A 27,351-nucleotide genomic window follows, 5' to 3' on the forward strand; every position below is an offset into this window, starting at 1 on the left:
AAGGCACAGCTACTGATAGAACAATAATATGTTTTATGTTGTTGTTGGTGGTGGTCTTCAGTGCAGAGACTGTTTTGATGCAGCTCTCTGCACTACTCTATCCTGTGCAAGCATCTTCATCTCAAAATATATACTGCAACCTACATCCTTCTGAAACTGCTTAGTGTATTCATGTCTTGGTCTCCCTCTACAATTTTTACCCTCCACACTTCTCTCGAATACTAAATTGGTGATCCCGTGATGCCTCAGAATATGTCCTACCAACCAATCCCTTCTTCTAGCCAAGTTGTGCCAAAAATTCCTCTTCTCCCCAATTCTACTCAGTACCTCCTGATTAGCTGCGTGATCTATTCATCTAACCTTCAGCATTCTTCTGTTGCAGCACATTTTGAAAGCTTCTATTCTTTTCTTGTCAAACTGTTTTTCACTTCCATACATGGCTACACTCCAAACAGATACTTTCAGAAAAACGTCCTGACATTTAAATCTATACTTGATGTTAACAAGTTTCTCTTCCTCAGAAACACTTTCCTTGCTGTTGCCCGACCACTATGGTCACAGGTTCGAATCCTGCCTTGGGCATGGATGTGTGTGATGTCCTTAGGTTAGTTAGGTTTAATTAGTTCAAAGTTCTAGGCAACTGATGACCTCAGAAGTTAAGTCGCATAGTGGTCAGAGCCATTTTGCCATTGCCAGCCTATATTTTCTATCTTCTTTACTTCTGCTCCCCAAATAGCAAAAATCATCTTCTTCTTTAAGTGTCTCATTTCCTAGTCTAATTCCCTCAGCATCACCTGATTGATTTGACTACATTCCATTCTCCTCGTTTTGCTTTTGTTGACGTTCATCTTACATCCTTCCAAGATATTGTCCATTCCATTCAACTGCTCTTCAGGTCTTTTGCTGTCTCTGACAGAATAACAATGTCATTGCAAACCTCACAGTTTATATTTCTTCTCCATGGATTTTAATTCCTACTCCAAATTTTTCTTTTGTTTCCTTTACTGCTTGCTTAATATACATATTGAATAACATTGGGGATAGGCTACAACCCAGTCTCACTCCGTATTCAACCACTGCTACCCTTTCATGCCCCTCAACTCTTATAACAGCCATATGGTTTCTGTACAGATTGTAAATAGCCTTTCACTCCCAGTATTTGACCTCTGCCACCTTTGCAATTTGAAAGAGAGTATTGTATTCAACATTGTCAAAAGCTTTCTCTAAGTCTACAAGTGCTAGAAATGTAGGTTTTCCTTGCCTTAATCTATCTTCCAAGATATGTTGTAGGGTCAGTATTGCCTCAAGAGTTCAAACATTTCCACAGAATCCAAACTGATCTTCCCTGAGGTCAGCTTCTACCAGTTTTTCCATTTGTCTGTAAGGAATTCGTGTTAGTATTTTGCAGCCGTGACTTATTAAACTGATAGTTTGGTAATTTTCACACATGTCAACACTTGCTTTCTTTGGGATTGGAATATTCTTCTTGAAATCTGAGGGTATTTCGCCTGTCTCGTACATCTTGCTCATCAGATGGTTGAGTTTTGTCAGGGCTGGTTCTCCCAAGGCTATCAGTAGCTCTAATGGAATGTTGCCTACTCCTGTAGCCTTGTTTTGACTTAGGTCTTTCAGTGCCCTGTCAAACTCTTCACACAGTATCATTTCTCCCATTTCATCTTCATCTACATCTTCTTCCATTTCCATAATATTGTCCTCAAGTACATTGCCCTTGTATAGACTCTCTATATACTCCTTCCACCTTCATGCCTTCCCTTCTTTGCTTACAACTGGTTTTCCATTTGAGCTCTTGATATTCATACAAATGGCTCTCTTTTCTCCAAAGGTCCCATTAATTTTCCTGTAGGCAGTATCTATTTTTACCCCTAGTGATATATGCCTCTACATCCTCACATTTGTCCTGTAACCATCCCTGCTTAGCCATTTTGCACTTTCTGTTTATCTCATTTTTGAGAAATTTGTATTCCTTTTTGCCTGCTTCATTTACTGCATTATTATATTTTCTCCTTTCATAAAATTAAATTCAGTATTTCTTCTGTTACCCAAGGATTTCTACTGGCCCTCATCTTTTTACCTATTTGATCCTCTGCTGCCTTCATTATTTCATCCCTCAAAACTGCCGATTCTTCTTCTACTGTATTTCTTTCCCTGTTATTGTCAATTGTTCCCTAATGCTGCCCTAATGCTCTCTCTGAAACTGTCTACAACCACTGGTTATTTCATTTTATCCAGGTCCCATCTCCTTAAATTCATGTCTGTTGCAGTTTCTTCAGTTTTAATCTACAGTTCATGACCAATAGATTGTGGCCAAAGTCCACATCTACCTCAGGAAATGCCTTACAATTTAAAACCTAGTTCCTAAATCTCTGTCTTACCATTATATAATCTACCTGAAACATTACTGTGTCTTCAGGCCTCTTCCACATATAAGCCTTCTTTCATGATTCTTAAACCAAATGTTAGCTATGATTAAGTTATGCTCTGTGCAAAATTCTACCAGGTGGCTTCCTCTTTCATTCCTTACCCCCAGCCCATATTCACCTACTACTTTTCCGTCTCTTCCTTTTCTTACTATCGAATTCCAGTCCCCATGACTATTAAATTTTTGTCTCCCTTCACTATCTGAATAATTTATTTTATCTCATCATAGATTTCTTCAATCTCTTCATCATCTGTGGAGCTAGTTGGCATATAAACTTGCACTGCTGTGGTAGGTGTGGGTTTCGTGTCCATCTTGGCTACAATAATTCGTTCACTATGCTGTTCTTAATAGCTTACCTGCACTCCTATTTTTTTTATTCATTATTAAACCTTCTCTTGCATTACCTGTATTTGATTTTGTATTCATAACCCTGTATATGCCTGACCAGATGTCTTGTTCTTCCTGCCCCCAAACTTCACTAATTCCCACTATATCTAGCTTTAACCTATCCATTTTCTTTTTTAAATTTTCTACCCTACCTGCCCGATTAAAGGATCTGACATCCCACACTATGATCCATAGAACGCCAGTTTTCTTTCTCCTGATAGTGACGTCTCACCCGGACATCCAAATGGGGGACTATTTTACCTCCATAATATTTTACCCAAGAGGATGCCATCATCGTTTAACCATACAGTAAAGCTGCATGCTCTCGGGTAACATTACAGTTGTAGTTTCTCCTTGCTTTCAGTTGTTTGCAGTACCAGCACAGCAAAGCCATTTTGGTTAATGTTACAAGACCAGATCAGTCAATCATCCAGACTGTTGCCCCTGTCGCTACTGAATAGGCTGCTGCCCCTATTCAAGAACCACACATTTGCCTGGCCTCTCAATAGATACCCCTCCGTTGTGGTTGCATCTATGGTATGGCTATCTGTATCGCTGAGGCATGCAAACTTCCCCACCAAAAGCAAGGTTGTGGTTCGTGGGAGGAATATGTTTTATAGGCATGGAGAAAAAAGAAACATCCAGAGGCTGAACTGCAATGTCACACATTTTTCTCAGGAGGGATAGTTTGCTCTAAAGGTTTATTATTTTTATACACAGAACAGGAAACGAGCAAAAGCAAGTTGCTTTGACCAGCCATTGGCTAAAAGCAATGCTCATACCATTTTTATAGTTCCTTTACACCAGTTTTTCCACTCTTTCTTGCTGTGACATAAAAATTTCCTATTCTTCTTGCAAGATCACACATGCAAGAATGAATCATAGGGGGGAAGAGCACCTCCAACTTTTCACAGCTCAATAAACAAGTTTCCAGTCAGTTTACTATCAAGATTAACAGTCAGCATAATTGTACATCAATGCATTAAGGCACTGATGTTAGTAGATTGTGATACAGTTCTCAGGGTACCTCTAATTTCCAGGGTTCCTTTCATATGCATTAAAATGCTGATTAGTCAGAGTTGACAACAAATTCCTTACTAAACAGTGCAATAAGTATGTTTTATCTCATCCTACAAATTTTTGTCCTGATTCCGCAGTTTGCTGTGCATCATCAAGCTGACACTTTGGTAGAAATTTTGTTATCCTATGTCTTCCAATACTGTATCATTATTTGAAGTTATGCAATCATCCACTGCTTTCCTTGAAATCACTGTAATCTATGTTGTGTGTAATTTGAAGTGCATAACAAAATAGGCCACAGCCATGCACATCCCACAAATTATATCAAGCATCCTTGAAACACACAAACACCAGTTTTTGTAACAAGTGCACCTTGCCCTCCCTTGAATATCCATTGTATTTTCTTATGCATTACAAGGTCATATTCCTATGTATTTATTTGAAATATTTTCATAATTGTTTTTTTTTTATGCTTCAGATGATCTTCCACGTATGTAATTATGTTTAGTACCCGCACCTTGGACAATGAGTGTTCTTTTCGATGTTTCACTGGAGATGAGACTTGAGGCCCCCAGTGTGACAAGAATAATGAACTGCATCACTCAACACCTGTTTCAACACCACTTTCACTTGTTAAGCACATATCATCATCATTGAACTCATGTACATTGTCTGCACCATCAAGCTTACATGAAACCACACATTCCACTGACTGGTCTTGCAGAAATGCTAATATTTCATCTGCCACTTCTTTCTCAATATGCAAAATTCCTTGTGTTCCCTTCTGACAAAATGTAAACTTTGGCAACAGTTGCTGCGCGGTACTAGCCAAGGTGTGTTAAGGCGCTGCAGTCATGAACTGTGCGGCTGATCCTGGCGGAGGTTCAAGTCCTCCCTCGGGCATGGGTGTGTGTGTGTGTTTGTCCTTAGGATGCTTTATGTTAAGTAGTGTGTAGGCTTAGGGACTGATGACCTTAGCAGTTAAGTCCCATAAGATTTCACACACATTTGAACATTTTTTGCAACAGTTGTTGCAGATATAATGCAATGTTTGTTTTGTTTATTGTTGCCATTGCTCTGCTCTGTAGCAACACCACTAGCACTGTAGTATTATTATGAATTACTCATCACTAAGCATTTCAACTATGCTCCATAGCCTTATGCTGTGCTCACCATTGGATACCTCAAGTCCCACCCCTATTGCCATTAGCAGCCAATATTTTAGTCGATTGGTAGACTATATATGAGGCATCAAATGGCGTAAACGTCATTGCCCTTTTTTGACCTTGCACTCAAGTGTTTCTAGTCAGATATAAGAATGAATAGTAGCAGCTAATATTCAAATATTGGGGTACTAGTTATGTGCTACAAGGAATTGATATATCATAGGGTAAGAAAAAATATGTGCTATAAATCAGAGAGCTTTGGTAGAAAAGAAAAAAGGAAAGAGACAGAAAGAAGAATAATGGTAAGTAAACAATACAAGCTCTCTCTTAGTGTGGTACAAGTGCACCCACTAACAGAAAAAGAACTGTGAGTTCAGAATGGAACATCTCCCCTTCAAAAATAGGTAAACAAGGGAATAAAAGAACATAGACAACTCACATTTTCCAACCCAGTGTCTTTTTAGTTTTTTATAAACCAGTACAAAATGTTAAATATCTGTTTAACCCACATATCTTCCTTTGGTGCAGTACCCTTATCTCAGATCTTTAGTGATATGCAAATAGATTTACATTCATCATAACAAAGCGTGTAACTTTTTTTTTTTATTGCGTTCATAACTATTTCTCAAATTCATACCCTAGTGTAACTTGATTGTATTAGTATTTCCAGGGTAGTTCATTGGCTATTGTAATACAACTATATTTTATTTCTATGTTAAGTAAGGTTTTGTACTTCAGATTTATCTATATTCATTTCATATTATCTGTTATTGTGAATGCAATATATCAAGAGCAATCAAAATATTCCATGATGATAATCAATTATTAAAACTGCTCAGAATCCAAAATTATTCATTTAGAGACCTATCTGATGCTCACACCTTACAAAATATTTACTCACACATATATATATGAACTCCAAAACTATTAAAAACAAAGATTCCAAGACTTAATAAGCGGGAAAGCGCCAGTAGACAGGCACAATAAAAAAACACACAAACACACACACAAAATTTCGAGCTTTCACAACCGGAGGTTGCTTCATCAGGAAAGAGGGAATGAGAAGGAAAGATGAAAGGATGTGGGTTTTAAGGGAGAGGGTAAGGAGTCATTCCAATCTCGGGAGCGGAAAGACTTACCTTAGGGGGAAAAAAGGATAGGTATATACTCGCACACACACACACACACATATCCATCCATACATATACAGACACAAGCAGACATATTTAAAGGCAAATTTTGCATGAATGATGCAACATGATGTTTCATTGTATGTGTTATGGCTAATATTTTGTTTTGGTATTCTTTTGAGTTTTATGATTTCATGTAATCACTGATCAGTAGTCATCATGTAAAAAATTAAAATTTGTTACTTATTGTAGTAATTGAATTTCCCTCCCTCTGTATATCAGTCTGCTGGTATGTGTATCATGAGCATAAATATGTTACAAATGTGTGCTAAAACTTAAAGTATTCTAATTAATCAAGAGTATGAAAAGGTAATTTAAATACTTATTATACTGTATTCATCACAACTAACTTAAACTATTTTCACTGAATATGTTTCAGGTGCCCTTCCAGCTATTTCTGCATCCACATATTGTTTGCCACGACTCTGTCGATATGTCATAGTTTGTTTCTACTGTGTTCTTTCCATATGGGGCCTCTACAAGGTATGTCAAAATATAATACATTTTAATTCCAAACACAATTTTCTTACTATTGTTCCCTCTTAAGACGATAATAATATGGAGATGTACAATGAAGAAGAAACTTTGTTAAATATCTGCAGTCATTAAAATTTGGAAAGTTTCTAGCGAATATTCTTTAATCTGCTAACTTTATGGAAAAAAGGATACCAAGAAATGTTTGTCAATCATTGAAATTTTTCCAGATTTCTTGTACCATTGAGAGACTCACAAATAATACAGAATAAATATTAATTATATAGAAATGTCAAAGTTCATACATTAAGAAGTGTAAGGAAATTAATTAGGCAACACATTTCTGAAAATATTGAATGGATTGTCAATCTCTTCTTGTTCTCTAACTTCTTGCTATATCCTTTTCTATCTTCTTTGACCTGGTGAACTGATTATCATTACTGCTAATACATGAACAGCCATCAAAATAAAAATTCATTTGACAATGCTAATACTTTCAATATGAGACAGTGTCCCTATAATACACAAGGTTCTTAGTCATGTGTGTGGTACATAATTAAGTCTCACTCAGTGTCTGCAAATAGAATGTCAAATTGTAATTATTTGTCTGCCTTGTCTGATGGCTTCATAAAAATATCATACAAGGTCTGTTCAAAAAATTTTGGAACTCTGTGCACAAATTTTTTCTATGCTTACCCTTTACTTATTGTGCATGGTGTCCTTCAAAATACTCTCCTCCAGAATTGATACACCACTCCTAATGCTGTTTCCACTTCCAGAAGCAGTCTTGGTGTGCCTCTTGCTGGACTGCACAAAGCATCTTCTCCGAATTTTTTTTATCTCATATATCATTGCAGATCTTCATTGTTTCAATGGAGCTTTCAACTTTAGAAATAAAAATAAGTCTCCAGGGGCCAGGGCTGGAGAGTACAGAGCATGAAGCAACATACTGGCTTCGTTTTTTGTTCAATAGTCACACACCAACAGGGGCATCATCGTGATGCAAGAACCACTAATTGTCTTAGCACATTCAGGTCATTTCCTTCTCACATTTTTTCACAGGTGTCACAACACAACACAATAGTACCATCAATTAACAGTTTATCCATGTGACACAAATTCAAAATGAACTAATCCTTCAAAGTCAAAGAAAACTATCTGCATGGCTTTGAAATTTGACCTTATGTGACAAGTTTTTTTGGTCTTGGAGAACCTTCTCCCACTATTGTGAAGACTGAAACTTGGTCTCAACATCTTAACCACAGACCCACATCTCATCAACATTTATGATTCTTTCAAGGAATATCTTATTATCATTTACATGATCCAAAAGCTATTCATAGAATGCGAGGCGAAGATCTTTCTTGTCTTACTCATGAGCCGTGGAACGATCTGTCAGTCTTCAATTGGCATGCACAGTTTTGTTGGCATTCCTGACATGAGTGTTGTCGGTAGATGTTGAAGGACGTCCTAAACTAAGATCATCCTTAACTTCCATCTTGCCACTTTGAAACCATATGAAACATTCATAACATCAAGTGTGGCTGAAGCACTCATCACTGTAGGCTTCCTTCATAATTTGGCGTGTCTCTGTAAAGGATTTCTCGAGTTTCATGCAAAATTTAATGCAGACATCCTGCCACTCTAACTCTGCCATCTCAGTATTCACAAACTATGTCACACAACGTTCTACTCGATACAGCACTGAACAATAACTGACAGACATACAGCAATGAAACTTCCAGCGTTACACATTAAACACACAGGCAGGGATGCCAACCGCATTTCACTCCAACACACTATTGGTGCAAAATTACGAATTTTCCAGACGTCGTATTTTAAAAGTAATAATTTACTGTTAATAATGTCTTATTTTGTTGGATAGTTCAAAACTGTTTGTATTCATGGCACTTAAGTATAAACAGCCTATAGCTCTCTTATGAATTAACCCAGGTCTGTGTGTAATAACACACAGCGGTATTTCCGAGATCAATAAAAACCAAACCAAATTCCAGACAGATTAAAATGTGACAGTGTTAGACTTCTCAGTAAGTAGATTAATGTCCCAGATGTCAACAACCAACAGCCAGGATCTAATCTTACATATTATTTTTATATTTATGAGAAGTCAATGTATTTCAGCATTGTCACTCATCTACACAAAATGAGATACTTGTAGTTTGTATTTGAAAAGGACAGTGATTTATACAAGTATTATGTACATAAATAAAATTTTAAATGACAAAAATGTAACAGCTAATCCACCTTATAGTCTATGACGGAAGATACTAAAAGTATCACTATCTTTTCTGCCCTTCGCTGTTCCATTCCTGGATGTTTCACAGAATATCAGTGTACACACTGAAAAAAAAAGGAGCATTAAAGGGCATAGTGGGCATCTGAGGATTAACTTACAATCAGCTGTAAATATTGGCACGAAACCAATGATAATTTACAGACTAGTTTCAGTCCAGGCAGCAAGTATGTATAACAGCACAACTTGCAGCACCTAGAGGAAACAACTCGGTCAAAATATTGTCATGAAATGGAAACAACTCAGTTGAACACTCATAAGTATGCCATTAACAATTTGCTGTGATCTGGCAGTGGCCATTCACACTGGTAGCTGTTTAGGTTTCACACCCACATAAACACTGGACAGTATTTGCAGCTCAGCTTTCATATATAATCCCATCCCTTTTAGACAGCTAGTACTCATCCCAAAAACTGATAGCTGTTTCTCTGCACTGAGAAACTCATCTACATCAGGAGACATGAGTAGAGTAAACTTCTGCCTAAAATATTACCAAAACTCCAAAAAGTAGTAGTCTGTCTCACATCCAAACGATAACATAACCCTAAGTCACTCCTACTCCCAATCCCCTGGCTTCCTTATTGATTACCCACATATTTATTTACTACTCAAACAAAGATAAGGTCACATGTGAAAGCAGCCACATCACATACTAGCTGTGCTTTGTTTACTGTGCAGCATTCTGCCTTGTGTGCCGCTTAATTAGCTGTCTCCAGGCAATTGGCAACCACCAAATTGCAAACTCAATCATATAGTGACACAAAATACTGCATGAGGCAGTGAAATTGACTTCAGTGGATCCTGTCCACTAGGACCAGCTCCTTTGAATTGCACAAGTCAGAATTGTCTCTTCAACATTTCCTCAATTCTCAAAATCCCTTTGACCTTAACTTCTGCTATCCCATCTTCAGTTGACTCATTCTAGCTCTCTCACCCTAACCATTTCCTTTCCTGTCTCAACTTTTATTCGCCATTTCTCCACCAGTTCCTCCCCCCCCCCCCCTCCCCCCTTCTTTCTCTCTCTAATTATCTATCTATCTTTCTCTCACACTCCATTTCATCAGTTTTGTGTTTATCATTTATAATACTTAATCCTCACCGAGCGAGGTAGCGCGGTGGCTAGACACTGAACTCACATTCGGGAGGATGACGGTTCAATCCCGCGTCCGGCCATCCTGATTTAGGTTTTCCGTGATTTCCCTGAATCGCTCCAGGCAAATGCCAGGATGGTTCCTTTCAAAGGGCACAGCCGACTTCCTTCCCCGTCCTTCCCTAATCTGATGAGACCAATGACCTCGCTGTCTGGTCTCCTTCCCCAAACCAACCAACTTAATCCTGATTTTACCACTTCCATGAGGGCCATCTGTCTTGCCCTCTTCTGCTTCCACTGTACCCTTTCCCTTCCTTGCCAAATACTTCAAATTGCCTCCTAGCGCTCGTGTGTGCATGTGCGCACCCCCCTCCCCCCCATGTGCACACACGTGTCTGTGTTGGCAACCATTGTAGTATGTAGTAACCAAAATCAACTGCGGGAACACCTTGGGTTGCGGATCAGTGCCTCCAGGTGGGGAAGCCGCCGGCGGTGGAGCACACACCACCGGGTAAACACAGGATGATTCGGAGGACAGACCAATGACAACTGACAACAACCAACCATGACCAACTATGACCGACACAACAACGAAGAGATAAACAATGGAAGCTTGTGGAAACCACAACCCCAAACACCAACAGTAAATCCACTCAGAACCAGAGCCATGCAAATGTCAACAATGGCCAGAACGCAGTACCGCCAAGATAGAAACGAAATCCAAAGAGAGTACCAGACTGGCTGGACTAGGGCAGAACAGGTGCCTATATACGAAACTGGAGGGAGTGGCTATTGGCCGCTGTCTGCATGTGGCATAGTGGTGGCGCCCTCGTTGCGCAAGTACCGCTGCGCGGAATAGCCGTCGCGGAGGCGGAGCCCTCTATGGGCCGACCACATCCATTTGTTCTGGCGTGTGTTCGACTTCCGCGACGAAAGATACTAGATCCCTCCCCCCCGAAATTGGTGCTCGGGTTGTGAGATGTCCGGAGGGACCACTGGGGGATGGGAGGGCAGACTGTCTGCGGCATCCATCAAGGTGTCACCAGAGGGCAGGGGGTCAGAGGGCATCTCTATACCCCGGCGAGGTGGAAAGGGTGTCTGCAGAGCGGCGAGGAGATGGAGGTTGAAGGGAAGGGCTCCACCTTGAGGGACGTGTCCGCACCAGGAAGCAGGGAAGGCGGTGGAGGAGGAATCAAGGCAGGGGCTCGATGGCGGAGTTGGTTATGGTGGCGACGCTCAAGCCCTCTGTGTGTCTGTACGCTTGTCACTCGCCGCTCATGAGCCACCGTCACTGTAGTGGGCATCCATGCAGGTGTGCTGCCATAGGAGCGGGCACACACAGCCATGCCCGGGGCGTAGTTCCGGAGGGGCTAGAGTGGGGCCCATAAGGGGATGGGGTCAGCAGGTGGAGGAGGGTCCGAGGTTGTCGCCTGTGAAGGAGTTTGGCAGGACTATGACCGGCCACCAGCGTAGTGCGGTAGGTGCTGAGAAACAAGGTGAGGGTCAAGGTGGTAGCTGACGGCTCTACTGATTTCATCAGCTGCTGTTTGAAAGTGTGGACCAGGCATTCTGCCGCGCCATTGGATGAAGGATGGAAGGGGGAGAGCGAATGTGTTTGATACCGTTAGCAGAGCAGAAGGCCTGGAACGATGATGCCGTGACTTGGGGCCCATTATCTGTGACCAATGTCTGAGGAAGGCCTTCAATGGCCAACACCTGGGCCAAGGCGGTGAGGGTGGCGTCAGTGGTGGTGGACGCCATGCGGACCACATATGGGTATTTGGAATAGGCATCAATGATGAGGAGCCACATGGAGCCTAAGAAGGGGCCTGCAAAATCGAGATGGATCCTGTCCCAGGGTTGACTGGGTGTTGGCCAGGGCACGAAAGATTGTGGATGACTAGCCTGATGACATGTACACATCGTGCAACCACGGACCAGGTGCTCAATTTCGCCATCGATCCCTGGCCAATAGACATGTTGTCGAGCCAACGCCTTCATGCGAGACATCCCCCAGTGTCCACGGTGTAATAAGTGCAGGACACGATGGCGTAAGTCCGGAGGGATGACCACCCGATGGGCATCCGAGCCTGTGGACAACAGGAGGATGTCCTCCATCACTGAAAGTCCGTGTGAGACGTGACACCACAGGCTGAAGTCAGTTTTCAAACGTCGGGTAAGGTAGGGAGGCCACATAGCGGGTCACATGGGTCACATAGCGGAGGACTTGCTCCAGAATGGGGTCCCTGCACATGGAAGTGGCGATTTGCGTAGCCGTCAGAGGAAATCCATCGAGAGTCTCATGGTGGGCGGAGTTGATGTGGAAGCACAGGACTTCCTGCTGGTCGAACGCTGGATCGGGTCCTGCTGGGAGACATGACAAGGCATCTGCACTAGTGTGTTGACTGGTCAGCTTATATCGGATGGTATAAGTGTAATTACTCAAAAACAACGCCCAATGCTGAAGACGCTGAGCCGTCTGTTCTGGGAGGTGCGAATGGGGCCCAAAAAGCGACACTAAGGGCTTGTGATCCATGAGGAGGGTGAACTGCGCCCCAAACAGCTAAATGTGAAATTTCTGAACTGCAAAAATAATGGCAAGAGCCTGCTTTTCGATCTGAGAGTAATTGCTTTGTGCAGGGGTTAATGTCTTGGATGCATATGCCACAGGTTGTTCCAACCCATCCTCATTCCTGTGCGCCCTCCAGGACTGCCCCAATCCCATACACTGAGGCATCGGCCACCACCACCAAGAGACGATCCGGAGAGAGAGGCATAAGGCAAGGGGTAGATTTCAGCATCGTCTTCAGGCAGGTGAAAGCCTGATTGCAGGCAGAAGTCCACATGTAAGGTACCCCTTTACAACGCAGGTGATTTAGGGGATGCGCGACGTGGGCAGCTTGGGGTAAGAACTTTAAGTAATAATTGACTTTCCCCAAAAATACCTGGAGTTTGGAAAGTTTTGTGTACATGGAAGGGCATCGATGGTTGCGACATTGCAGTCTTTACTGGGTCAATGGCCTAAGTACTCCACTGCCGGTTGAAAAAAACTGCACTTCTCCAGCCGACAACGTAAACCCGCAGCCTGCAGGGCGTGAAATAAGGTACTGAGGTTGTCCAGATGTTCCTGCCGCGTGCGCCCCGTGACTAAGATATCATCAAGGTAATTGACACAAGCCGGTATTGGTTGCATAAGTTGCTCGAGATACCGCTGGAAAATTGCAGAGGCAGAGAAAATGCCAAATGGAAGACACTTGTTTTTATAGAGACCGAAAGGCGTGTTGATGACGACAATGGCCTGCGATTACTCATCCAACGGCAATTGGTGACAGGCTTCTGCCAGATCATTCTTAGAAAAGTACTCGCCACCTGCCAGTTTAGCGAGAAGGTTTTCCTGTCGAGGGATGGGATAAGTTTCGAACAAAGACTGAGCATTGACCGTAGCCCCAAAATCCCCACAAAGACAAAGTGATCCATTGGGTTTCTTGATGACCACTAAAGTTGTTGCCCAGGCACTCGATTGTACTGGCTCGATAACCCCCACAGCCTGGAGCCAATTGAGTTCTTGCTTGACAGCCGCACGCGAAGCCACCGAAATAGGGCGAGCTTGACAAAAGCGAGGCCATGTGTTCGGCAGTAAAGTGGTGTGTGCCTGGAAATCGGAAGCGCAGCCCAGGTCTGCCGAAAACAGGAAGGAAAAGGATGTGCACAGATCATCTAGGTCCTGAAATGGAACCGTAGTTGAGATGAACTGCACTTCGCCTTGAATGGAAAAGTCAAACCATGTAAATGCATCTAGTCCAAAAATGTCCGAAGCCGATGGATGGTCCAACACAAATAGGGTAAGGGGACGGGTAATGTTTTTGTAGAAGGCCATAACAGAAAACTGCCCACGGAGAGGGATGGAGCCATCGCCGTAGGCGACCAACCTCCGAGAGGGTGGGGACAATTCTGGAGACCCGAGACGTGCATATGACATCAGATTGACCAAAGAAACTGTGGCCCCCGTATCACCCTGGAAACAGACGTTCTCATTAAAGATGCATAGGGTGAGGAATAACTTTTGAGCCAATGAGTCGGTCCGAGGGGCAACTGTGTGTAAAGCATAGACGGCTTCCTGTTGGTCTGCAGGGGCGGGACGGGGGCGGGTCAAGCGGCTACGACAGACGGATCGGAGGTGACCCTCTTTCTCACAGAGCGGACAGGTCTTCCAGCGATGGGGACAGTCAGCTCAAATGTGGGCCGAGAAGCACTGGGGGCATGATGGGAGGTGGCCGTGTGTCCGACGTCGAGGGGCGACCGGCACACCAAACACCAACAGTAAATCCACTCAGAACCAGAGCCACGCAAACGTCAACAACGAGCAATGACCAGACGCAGTACCGCCGAGGTAGAAATGAAATCCAGAGGGAGTACCAGACTGGCTGGACTAGGCCAGAACGGGTCCCTATATACGAAACCGGAAGGAGCGGCTATTGGCCATTGTCTGCACGTGGTGTAGCGGTGGCGCCCTTGCTGCGCGAGTGCTGCTGCGTGGAATATCCGCCGCAGAGGCGGAGCCCTCTATGGGCTGACCATGTCCATTTGCTCTGGCGCGTGTTCGACTTCCATGGCGGAAGATACTAGAACCATCTATCAACATTTTACCATGTGGGTGATACTGGAGATTTGTAATTGTGTTGGAGAGAGTGTTTGTACTATTATTCAGAAATGAAAACTGATTAGATTGCTGGAATGGAGATTGAGAAAGAGAGACAGTGAGGAATATATGTGTGTGTGTGTGTGTGTGTGTGTGTGTGTGTGTGTGTGTGTGTGTGTGTGTGTGTGCGCGCGCGCGTGTGTGTGTACATGCATATGCTACATTGGGAAACTGAAAGAATAGCTTAGTTGAAAGCTAGTGAATGGTTGCCTGTTCTTGATTTCCATTATTTCCCAATCCGAGATGTAATAACCATAAAATTAGAAGTACTATATTTTTGGTAGAATACATAGTTCAACATATTACGGTTCTACGCGCTTCAGTATGGAACCGTGTGACCACTACGGTCGCAGGTTCGAATCCTGCCGCGGGCATGGATGTGTGTGATGTCCTTAGGTTAGTTAGGTTTAAGTAGATCTAAGTTCTAGGGGACTGATGACCTCATATGTTAAGTCCCATAGTGCTCAGAGCCATTTGACCCATTTTTCAACATATTATGCAGGATTTAAATGGCATCAGGATACCAGACTGCCAGGTGCAGCATTGGAGTGGGAGGCTGTTAAGAGGTGTGTGTGTTGGGGGGGGGGGGGGGGGAGAAAAGGAGAGGAGCAGAGAAGGGAAACAGACTGGTAGGTGTGATAACACAAATTCAGAAATGGTAGAGAGGAGTATCCAGATGGCCCAGTCTGTGAAGCAGCCATTGAAAACAAGCGTGTTATGTTCACCTGCATGTTGTACCACAAGGTGGTCCACTTTGCTCTTGACCACAGTTTGGTTGTGGCACACAGACAGGCAATATCCCCACACCTAGTCTGGAAATAGATTGCCCATGCCAAGTCCTCACACGTTTGCAATCCTCCCACTGCCCTCAAGAACCAGCTACAATGCACCCCCTTCGGCACCCAGTACCACCCTGGACCGGAACAACTGAACCACATCCTTCATCAGGGCTTTGGTACTCTATCACCAAACCCTGAAATTAGGGACATCTTACCAAGATCTTTCCTACCTCTCCTAAATTGGTGTTCCACCACACTCTGACCTCTACTACATCCTAGTGCATCCTTAGTCCACCCCTATGCCACTCTCAAACCCAATCCTATGCCACAGTGACTATATCCCTGTGGAAGATCTGGTGAAAGACCTGCCAAATTCACCCAACAGCACTTTCTATTCCAGTCCTACCACAGGCTTATCTTACCCCCTCAGAGACTAGGCCACCTGTGATAGCAGCCGCATGATATACCAGCTCTGCTGCAATCATTGCCCAGCTTTTTATATTGGTATGACTATTAAACAGCTGTCTAACAGGATGAATACCGTTACAAAATGCTGGTAAGACAAAAAATTCCCTCTATAACCATAGTCTGCAAACCATTATGAAGTGTTTGACAGAGGGCACTTAGCATAGTGATACATGTCACGATTCCTTCCTATTCCAAACGTGTTTGACGCATTTGATAAATGATTGCTTAAATGCCTCTGTGTGTGCTTTAAGTAATCTAATCTTGTTTTAACAGCCCCTATGGGAGTGATATGTTGCAGGTTACAAAACATCTCTAGATTCTTCATTTAACACTGACTCTTGAAATTTTGTAAGCAGACTTTCACAGAATAACTTATGTCTTTCTCCAAACCTCTAGCATTTCAGGTTTTCCAACAGTTCCATGACACTCTCTCATGACTGAAACAAACCTATGATTGTTTGTGCTCCTTTCTTTATATACACTCAGCTATCCTCTGTTAGACCTATTTGGTATGCGTCCAACACATGCACAAGTGGTTTTTAAACAGTCTCCTTTTGTAAACTTGCCAGGATTTTGCCATTAGACTACCAATGAAATGAAGTCTACCGCCTACCTATAGGAGGTTTGGTCTCATATATATTCAAAAACACTCCCATAGCAGTTTATAGGATGTGTTTCACTTGATTACAACCAATCTAACAAAATGTTTCCAGAAATCAGCAGTATTACATAACACTCATAATGTTTCAATATTATCTTGGCCTTGTAGATCCATTTATTCATTTACTCACTCAACCATAAGACAGCCCTCAAGCTGCATAAGGTACCCTCCATAATTACAAAAATATATGTCAGGTGTTTTAAAATACAGATTGTATTGCACATGTGCAGTTGTACAATTTTATAATCACACTATGCTAAATTTAGTTACACTACTTATACAAAGTTGTTCTACACACACTCTTAAGAATGATATGGATAAAAGCTATTATTTTGTAATTAAATTGGTAGATTACTTACATTTGCTATTGACAAATTCGTCAACAGTGTAGAAATATTTTTCTCTCAGACTGAATTCTGTAATATTTCTGGACTTATTAGTATTTAACTGCTTCATTCCACTTGTTAATTTGTTAAAAAGAGACCTACCTGCATGCAGAAAGTATTTTTGAGTTGTTGTTAGTCCAAGGGAGGGAGATGGTGGTTAGTGTTTAGCATCTCGTCAACAACGAGGTCATTAGAGATGGATGACAAGCTTGGAAGAGGGAAGGATGGGGACGGAAAATGGCCTGGCCCATTCAAGGAACCATCCTGGGGTTTATCTGAAGGAATTTAAGGTAATCACAGAAAATCTAAATCTGCATGGTCAGACACGGGTTTGAACCATCATCCTCCCGACTACAAGTCCAATCTGCTAACCACTGTGCCACCTCACATAGTTGTCAGTCTAGTCCAGGGAATATTCAAAGAGTTTCTGTTCCTAGTTCTGTAAAAGTGAACATTTGTTCTTGTCTCGTGTTTATCCCAGTTGTCATTGGGTGAGTATAAGCGTATGAAATATGTGTAGAAATGGGATAGCCGTTGTTTTGTTATTGATGAAATACATTTTGCATGGATTGTTGGCTCTCAGACCATACGTTTTTACCAAAGAAAAGCTCTTCTGGCTCCAATAGAGTTACCCCGTATCATTATCCATAGTTCTTGTGTAAAGGCAAAGAGCAATTGTTTCACACTAACACAAATTTTTAGTTCCTGATTAGGTACAACACATGAAATAGTTTGCTATGTAGATTATCTGTGTATGGTCTCCAGTTCAGTTTTGTGTTGAGGTAGATACCCAGTAATTTGATAGCGCCTTTGTCATGGTATCATTATCTTTTAAGGAGAATACTATACTGTCAGTTTTGGAGCCCGAGGCTCGAATTCAATAACCAGGATGAAATGGAAGTAGGTTGCGGTAGTTACGCAGAGACAAAGAGCCACACAAGGGAGATTAGAGTGGAGAGCTGCATCAAACCATAAGAGCTGCAAGACTACGACAATATCATCTTCATTAAAATATATAAAGTAAACCCTAGAAATTTTCAATGTATAGTTTTGTTGAAAATTCAGTTTATAAGCAATTTTGTTTATTTCATATGAAGGCACTTACTGCTTGGTCTCCATGGGAACGAAGGCTCTGTTTTCTGCTCCCCTTTGTGATGCGCCAGTTTCTGTGCCTGTTACGAATGTCACCTATAGGGGGAGGAGATCCAGCAACATTGATACATGTTATACTACAGGTAAAGTACATTTATTTCCATACTGTATTACTATTGTAAGACTGTACATAGCAGTCAACGTCAACAGACTGTAGATATACAGCATCAATGTGCACTCATCCTTGTACATTTCATTATTATTATGTATATGAATGGTAAGTGCATGGCAGAGGGCACTTCTCACTGTACCTCTTATTAGGGTTTCTTGCCATTACATTCACTTTTGTCCTCTATAATTATCATATTCTCATTTTCACAATGTGCATGGAAGTTGTACACGTGGATCAGTATATATTACCAGATTGCTTGCTTAAAGCTGGTTCTTGAAGCTTTATAAGTGGGCTTTCATGTAATAGTTTGGGTCTCTATTTAAAAGTCGGCCAGTTCAGTCCTTTCAGCTTCTCAACAATGCTCTCCTCATGCATCACACAAATTTGTAACCATTCCTGCTGCTTTTCTTTGTATATATGTTACATCCACTGGTAATCCTATTTGGTATGAGCCCCAACCAACATTAGCACTATTTTAGGATGGGTTGTACAACCGTTTTGTAAGCAATCTCCTTTGTAAATGGATTGTATTTTCTTAGTATCCTACCCATGAGCCAAAATGTGTCAATGCTTTAACTGCAAATGAGCTTAGATGATCATGAAATAGTGTTCTAATTGCAGTATTGTAACCGTGAAAACAGTCTTCTACCGCTACCTCTCTAAGAAATCTTGCCTCATTTCTTGCTAGTACACTACAAGGAAAAAATTGAATCACGTACAAGGATCATTTCAGTGTAATGAAGAGTTATATTTGGTAGTACATGGCACAGTCGAATTAATGAGCACTTGTCAAAAGACAGAATATCCACCTTTTGCTATGCAGATGTGCAGGTAGTGTGTCAGTGAGGTTTTGTAAGATAACGACAGGGATGTAGAGCCATGCCAACTCCTGTGCCATGGTTAGCTGCACTAGGTTTCTTGGTGAAGATCCATAGCATGAACAGTTTATACGCTCCAAGCTGTGTGACACATTGCAATGTCCTGCTGGTATATGCCATCATGCCGAGAGAAAAAACAAAAACAAAATGGCATATAGGGGTTGACATGGTCCCCAAGGAAATATGTGTACTTCTGTTCATCCATTGGGCCTTCCAGGATAATCAGACCACCCAGAGAATGCTATGATAATGATCCCCAGACAATACTACTCCCTCATCTAGCCTGGATGATTGTTGCAAGGTATTTGCCATCTGACTGATGAAGCATAAAATGTGATTTGTCTGGAAAGCCTATCTGTCACCACTCAGTGCACATCCAGTTGTCCTACTGGTATGCAAAATCCAGCTTTCATTGCAGATGAACAGCAATCAGCAGGAGTACATGAATGAGGCACCTACTGCAGAGACCCATACGCAGAAATGTTCACTGAATGGTCATTGATGAGAGACTGTTGGTAGCCCCTTGATTCATCTGGGCAGTTAGTTCTCCAACATCTGCACATCTACTCACCCATACACAATCTCCATAGCTGTTGTTCATCTCTGTCATCTATGGCACATGATGCACAACAATTGCCTTGGCACCAGTTTTGTTTAGTGCTGTTTTGTCATGCATGGGACACTTAATCCACAGCATCAAGCAATTTAAAAACTTAGTCCTTTTGGAAAGCTCCCAGCATTGGCCTGAAAGCCAATGATGATATGCTTTTAGGCACCAGGTAAATTGCTCCATTTCTTCATTATGACAAATACTGCACTGTTTTCCACATCTCCCCAACACGCTTTATATACCCGTCACTGCTAGTGCTGTTGCTTGCTGTCAGTTAGTGGTTATTGATTGTTGATATCAAACAAAGGCAGTGGTTGTATCAATGTGACTGGACCATGTACATTGTGGACACATTATAGGCGAATAAACCTAAGCAACTGTAGCAGATGTTTCACAGCAAGGGATTTTCCAACAGTCATATTGATACTGAATCACTCCTGCTCACAATGTAGAGAAAAATTCAGTCAAAATTTCAATTAAAAATTATAATTATGTGCAATATCCACACCATAATACTGAGTTTCTTGTAATATAATTAAAATTTTTGGAGCAGGAAATTGTTATGAAAATAATTGATTACTTATCTTGTTGAAAATAGGTGTTGAGAAACGTTTGTCAAATTTCTATATCATTCATGTCCATTACAGAAGAATTTTTTTGATTATTCTATATTTCTATTTGATTTGGAGGATTTTGATTAATTACAAATTCTTATGGCAAATCTCTTAATGTTCTTCGTGTATTCATCATAACCCTTTTTAATATACAAACTAATTTTTTTGACAATATGACCCTGCCTCTGACTGCAAGACAGAAAACTTCATTAAGATTCTTGTATTTGCAGCTGCAATCATTTTTTAAACTTCTTGACAATCAATGGAAAGTTAGGGTTTACAATATAATTATAGTTTTACAATTAAAATGATTTTGCTACAAGATTTGCTTTATTTTTTCTTGTTTTAATATGATTACAATGACAACTTTTTATCAAAATTTTACTTTTTTTAATGAAATAGAGGACTTTTCACATAAAACATATTTCAATATTTTTTCATATTAGGATTCACCTGCAAGAATTATAATATTAATTAGCATGCACATTCTTCCAATAATTGTCACTTTTCAAAATTAATGTACTTTTGTGAAAATTATGTAAATTATGTAGATTTAACAATTCAGTTTCTTGCATAACGCTATCATTATTTCATCCAGTCAGTTATTTCATTTATACAGTGATGAATGGAAATAAAAGAAAAATCACAGAAAAGTGAACATACATACTAATGTAATACTATGCAGAAATATAAGAATTGAAATATTAACTTTAAAAAAGTGAAATGTACAGGTGCATTGTGATGCATATTGTTTGTATTGTGTTGCTCAGTGGTAAATCTTCGCCTGTTACAGTATAGTACACATTTCAATGACTCAGACTTTAATTATCACTTACTGATGATCTCACAAGTGTAAATAGCAACCTTTGATACACAGTAACAATCATATTGCAGTTTAGTAATGGTTTTAGCTGAATAAGGAGACCAGTTTCAGTACCCCATATACGCTTAGTGGGGCAGAGAGCTGTGGATCTTTTTCAGCGTGTACGTACATGACAAAACCAGGAAATCTTGGAAAAATTTGGGAATTTTTTCATTCCACAAAAATACAGGAGAAGAAAAGAAGTTTTTTAGAATTCTGGAAATTTTTTGTTGTTTTAGTTTTTAGTTGAATATTGTAATTTTGACTGGTAAGAACTGATACTCTAAGAAAGAATTTCACTTTAACCTACTATTGCAGAATAACACTGCAGCAATAAGACATAAACAAGGCAATAAAACCAATACAAAACTTTAGCTGCAAAGAAAATGAGCCATTTACAACAACAAAAGACAGTGCTCACACAAGTGTCTGCTGACAAAATGTGTCAAATGCTTTAGGCTGAAGACTATGCAATGCTTTGTAATGACAAACTGCTTTCAATGAGTGTGACATCAAAAATGTTTACATTTCTAACAGGTTTCAGGAAATATTGATAATGGGGGTTTGAGAAGCATTACTTTCAAAGTAAGTTGCCTTTTGTGCAAGATGAATTACGTTATGTCTGATAATGTGCGATGAATTTCTTAAATCATGGAGCATTTCACTCTCAATCAAAATTTAACACTTTGAGGACAAGCCAACTAGAAAATTTTTGGGCCTAGAAGACCAACCATTTATCCATTATTAAAAATTTTAATGATACATTTGTTTTTGATATGTCAATCTTAAAGGGTAACACACACTAGAAAAGGCCAACCTTCAACATTAGTTTTTCATCCTTATTTTAGTTCTTTCATAGATTTCAAATGGTGCAATAACAATGGCAAAAAGTACAATCATCCTTAAAAAGGTGTGAGGTGAGTTCTTGAGGAATTTCACAATTAATTGGCTTTCCTATGGAAAGGTTGAAGTGCCTTGGCATGCAGACAGATATTTTTCAATCAGAGTAATACCACTTTGCTTCTTTTCTGCTTGTTTTGCCAATGAATGGTCTCATCTACTCCAAGTCATATTTCAAATACACTCCTGGAAATTGAAATAAGAACACCGTGAATTCATTGTCCCAGGAAGGGGAAACTTTATTGACACATTCCTGGGGTCAGATACATCACATGATCACTCTGACAGAACCACAGGCACATAGACACAGGCAACAGAGCATGCACAATGTCGGCACTAGTACAGTGTATATCCACCTTTCGCAGCAATGCAGGCTACTATTCTCCCATGGAGACGATCGTAGAGATGCTGGATGTAGTCCTGTGGAACGGCTTGCCATGCCATTTCCACCTGGCGCCTCAGCTGGACCAGCGTTCGTGCTGGACGTGCAGACCGCGTGAGACGACGCTTCATCCAGTTCCAAACATGCTCAATGGGGGACAGATCCGGAGATCTTGCTGGCCAGGGTAGTTGACTTACACCTCTTCTAGAGCACGTTGGGTGGCACGGGATTCATGCGGACGTGCATTGTCCTGTTGGAACAGCAAGTTCCCTTGCCGGTCTAGGAATGGTAGAACGATGGGTTCGATGACGGTTTGGATGTATCGTGCACTATTCAGTGTCCCCTCGACGATCACCAGAGGTGTACGGCCAGTGTAGGAGATCGCTCCCCACACCATGATGCCGGGTGTTGGCCTTGTGTGCCTCGGTCGTATGCAGTCCTGATTGTGGCGCTCACCTGCACGGCGCCAAACACGCATACGACCATCATTGGCACCAAGGCAGAAGCGACTCTCATCGCTGAAGACGACACGTCTCCATTCGTCCCTCCATTCACGCCTGCTGCGACACCACTGGAGGTGGGCTACACGATGTTGGGGCGTGAGCGGAAGACAGCCTAACGGTGTGCGGGACCGTAGCCCAGCTTCATGGAGATGGTTGTGAATGGTCCTCGCCGATACCCCAGGAGCAACAGTGTCCCTAATTTGCTGGGAAGTGGCGGTGCAGTCCCCTACGGCACTGCGTAGGATCCTACGGTCTTGGCGTGCATCCGTGCGTCGCTGCGGTCCGGTCCCAGGTCGACGGGCACGTGCACCTTCCGCCGACCACTGACGACAACATCGATGTACTGTGGAGACCTCACGCCCCACATGTTGAGCAATTCGGCGGTACGTCCACCCGGCCTCCCGCATGCCCACTATACGCCCTTGCTAAAAGTCCGTCAACTGCACATATGGTTCACATCCACGCTGTCGCGGCATGCTACCAGTGTTGAAGACTGCGATGGAGCTCAGTATGCCATGGCAAACTGGCTGACACTGACGGCGGCGGTGCACAAATGCTGCGCAGCTAGCGCCATTCGACGGCCAACACCGCGATTCCTGGTGTGTCCACTGTGCCGTGCGTGTGATCATTGCTTGTACAGCCCTCTCGCAGTGTCCGGAGCAAGTATGGTGGGTCTGACACACTGGTGTCAATGTGTTCTTTTTCCCATTTCCAGGAGTGTACCTCTAATGTTTGCTACTGCTTCTTTGAAAGTAATTCTATAAACAGACTACGGAAGGCAGAACCTGTCAAGTGACAGGTAGCAGGATGTCTGTTCCTTGCTTTCATATGAAATGAATGCAGATTTCAAGTGACAGGTGGTGTGTGCCTCAAGAAAATCGTGGGCCACATTATACTTGGGCCTGTTCTCCAAAGTGTTAAGCATAATGTGGAAACATATGTATCAAATGCAACTACTATATTCACTGCTTTAAAATTTGCTTGTGATCAGGACAAGTTTGTCTTTTAGCTCTTTCCTTCCCCAATTTTTCTAATATTTTGTATTATTATTTTTATTTAATACAAAATCTTTGGTGTGCAGTTTAACCATTAGTAAAATGTGCTCTGATTAACCTTATGATTTTTTCCCCCTCCTGTAGTTGTAGACTAATAAAGAGATTTTCTTCTGTGTAATATTTTGACGGTTTTTAAAAATTTACACAGATTTGGTTATCATATGCAAATGGGCATAACCACTTCATTTCTTCTGAGAGGATACTCTATTTGACCTATTGATATCAGTAAAAGAGATATGTATGGCAGTTTTGTGGTGTAAGATATGCCAGGGGTAGATTCACGTACAACTGTTGTATCTCCACAGGAGATGGTTTTCAGTGATATACACTGAAACACTGGAAGCTACATCTGTCCAAGGTGTCTTTCCTGGTTATTCATAAGATGGCTACTGTTCATACAGTGAATTGCTCTTTACATAAATTTGTTTGGAGCAGTCACGCAGAACTTAGACTATAAGTGTTGAAAACAGGAACACAACATAACTGATACATTGACATAACTGTCTACAGTAATCTATCAATAGCTCCATCCAGCTTGTCATAGGCCTGTGGCGCTGATGAAATTGACACCAACATCGATATGCATTCATCTTTGGATTCTAAGCATTATCTTTGGCTGTTCCACCATGTTCAGATCAGTTCTTTGTGATCCTTGTATGTGTTAAGGTCAATAAATGAACTATTCCTAAATGGGTGTAATTATTGGTGCAACCAGCCTGGTAATCCTCCTTACTGGTGACCCCGAGTTGTAACGTCTTCCGTTTTCGCCGTTTTACTGTGTCCGCGACCTCCGCGTCAGCTATATTCATGTGTGTTACATCAACACAGCGTTCGAACAATGACTTCAGCCCAGTGCCTAACGCCGGATTTTGTGATAGACATGAATTGTGTTGCGGGCAATGTACACCCACCAGGACGGCAACACGATGCCTCTCACTCAATGATTCCTCCGATTTCCCCGGACGTTTTTGAGCGTGCAACAATACATGACGTTAACAGTGCGCATGACTCCGGCTATCAAACGCCTTTGTTCCCGTCACATGTGCCCTTCCTCATCAGCTGTGCAGTTACCTCTTATGGATCTCCGTGCAGTGCAGGACCAATGCCAATTTCTGCAAATGCTTCATCGGACAACAATTTGTCACACCACAATCCGTGCAGTACCATGCAGATACCTGCCACGTGGCCAGAACTGCTTCGTTCACAAGTCTACCTCCTCAGCATCCAACCACGCCCGCACCTGCCTTGGTTCAGCATCAGCATATGCCTTCCTACATTGATACCTTGGTCTGCAACAGGAGCAATAACTTGTTATTTGTGCCTGACCTCCACCGCCGTCCCACTGCTACACCTCACTGTTTTGTGCCATGACATTCACCTTATCTGTACACCATTTTGAGTGGAGTGACTATGAACAGTGAACATTTACACATTCCATCCCACATTTGACATCATTTCCCACACTGTGCTTCTGGACAGCCTGCACATCCACAGTCTCCCTGCAACACAGGTGGCCCCGGCTCTGATCATACGTCAAGCTTTCCGTGGACTAACACACATTCTCAAACTTTGAACTTTTTCTCACCTGTCGCCCGTGTGCCGGCTCCAGTCGAGCTTCTGCTACCATTCCTGGTACATCTCAGTGCCTCATCCACGTTGGTATTCCATGACGCGTCAATCCGAACACATCCACAATGTGTCAAGCTTCTGCAGCTGCAATCGACACAATACAGTGTCTCACCCACGTCAGCCTTCCATGTTGCGATGGATCGCTTTCAACCATAACATGTCACCTTCATACTGCCACCTGAACAGCCATCGTTGCCACATCCCCTGGAGCTACACTGTCCTGGAATACTACAGCAACAACAGCTCAATTCAGGCAGAGCCCCGACGCTTACCGACACAACCACCATTTAATCCTGACAGAGCAACAATCTGGTTCAAAATTGTGGACGAAGTGTTCAACCATTACAAACTCGATGAGTCAACCCCGTTTCTGTGCCTCATCACACACGTGCACGACCAGGAGGACTTGATTGCTGACCTGGTCGACGACCCCAGACTCATCCGCCCGGTATACTCTAGCCAAAAAGACAGTTCTACATCAGCTTGCACGCTCAACTGAGGCAGCAATACCGCAAGTGCTCCACATCGAGCGACTAGGCAATGACAAACCTTCCCAGCTCTGGAGACAGCTATGTGCCATGGTCAGTGCCAATCTATTCTCTGACACAGCTATCTCGCCATCTGGTCAGATAAACTATCTGCTCACATCAGCTTTGCTCTGGCTCAAAGGTCTTCTGAAACTGTCGAGCAAAGAATGACAATTGTTGACAAGCTACATGATGCAGCACTGCTCTATTTCGACAAGTCTCAGGTTCAGGCTCATCGCCCTGCGGCGGGACGCAGCCAGGGCTGTACTGTACCAACCATTCCGCTCGTTCCAGGAAGCAGTAAACAAGCAACTGGGACATCACCGGCTCTGCTCACAGTCATGCCTCCTCCTGCAACAGAACCTGCTGTGGCCACCGAACCTCGGCCACCACCACTGGCAATGAGCTTTCAATAGGAAATGCAACCGCACTACCCGTACTGTTACTTCCACACACGGTTTGGTGAGGTAGCACGTAACTGCAGACCACCCTGCTACTTCCCAAATGCCATTCGCAGGTAGGTCCGGGTGCCACCTCCTGTGCACAGCATAACAGGCACTCCACAGTGCTCCATTCTGTCCAGGAACGACTGGATAATTGCAGACAACTTTACATTAAAGACATTTTGTCAGGATACCTTTTCCTAGTCGACACAGGTGCCAATGTTTCACTGCTGCCTACGTCCTTAGCATCGACAAACATCTGCCCTCATCATACTTCTCTGCAAGACATGAATTCAACTAAACTACAATGTTCGGATTCAACTTCCCACGTCGTCTCACTCTCCGCAAACTGCAAACTTGAGTGGACTTTTTTAGCGTGCGAAATTGGCAAACCTATACTAGGCATTGACTTCTTATGACACCACAAACTTTCACCAGACCTAGTGTGAAACACCATGTTTCATCATCCATCCAAGACTCACTTCCCTGTGCTCAGTTGAGCAAACCCCCCTGTGACACATCGGTCCAGGCTCATCTCATCCGTACATGCTCGTCTCTGTCGACGACATTACAAGAAACCACGCACAAGTGTCTTGTCGAGCTCGAACAT

At 42.4% G+C, this 27,351-nt stretch overlaps 1 protein-coding gene across 1 annotated transcript in view; it reads left to right on the plus strand.

Moving 5' to 3' along the window:
* The window catches only part of LOC126342072 (progestin and adipoQ receptor family member 4), a 177,888-nt gene that overhangs the window by 108,995 nt on the left and 41,542 nt on the right, over nucleotides 1-27,351 (plus strand). Inside the window, exons 3-4 of the mRNA XM_050001824.1 lie at nucleotides 6,583-6,686; nucleotides 18,172-18,309. Coding sequence (XP_049857781.1) covers nucleotides 6,583-6,686; nucleotides 18,172-18,309 — 242 coding nt within the window. The remainder of the gene's footprint in view (nucleotides 1-6,582; nucleotides 6,687-18,171; nucleotides 18,310-27,351) is intronic.

The sequence above is a fragment of the Schistocerca gregaria genome, chromosome 1 (genome assembly GCF_023897955.1).
Source record: "Schistocerca gregaria isolate iqSchGreg1 chromosome 1, iqSchGreg1.2, whole genome shotgun sequence".
Classification (NCBI taxonomy): domain Eukaryota; kingdom Metazoa; phylum Arthropoda; class Insecta; order Orthoptera; family Acrididae; genus Schistocerca; species Schistocerca gregaria.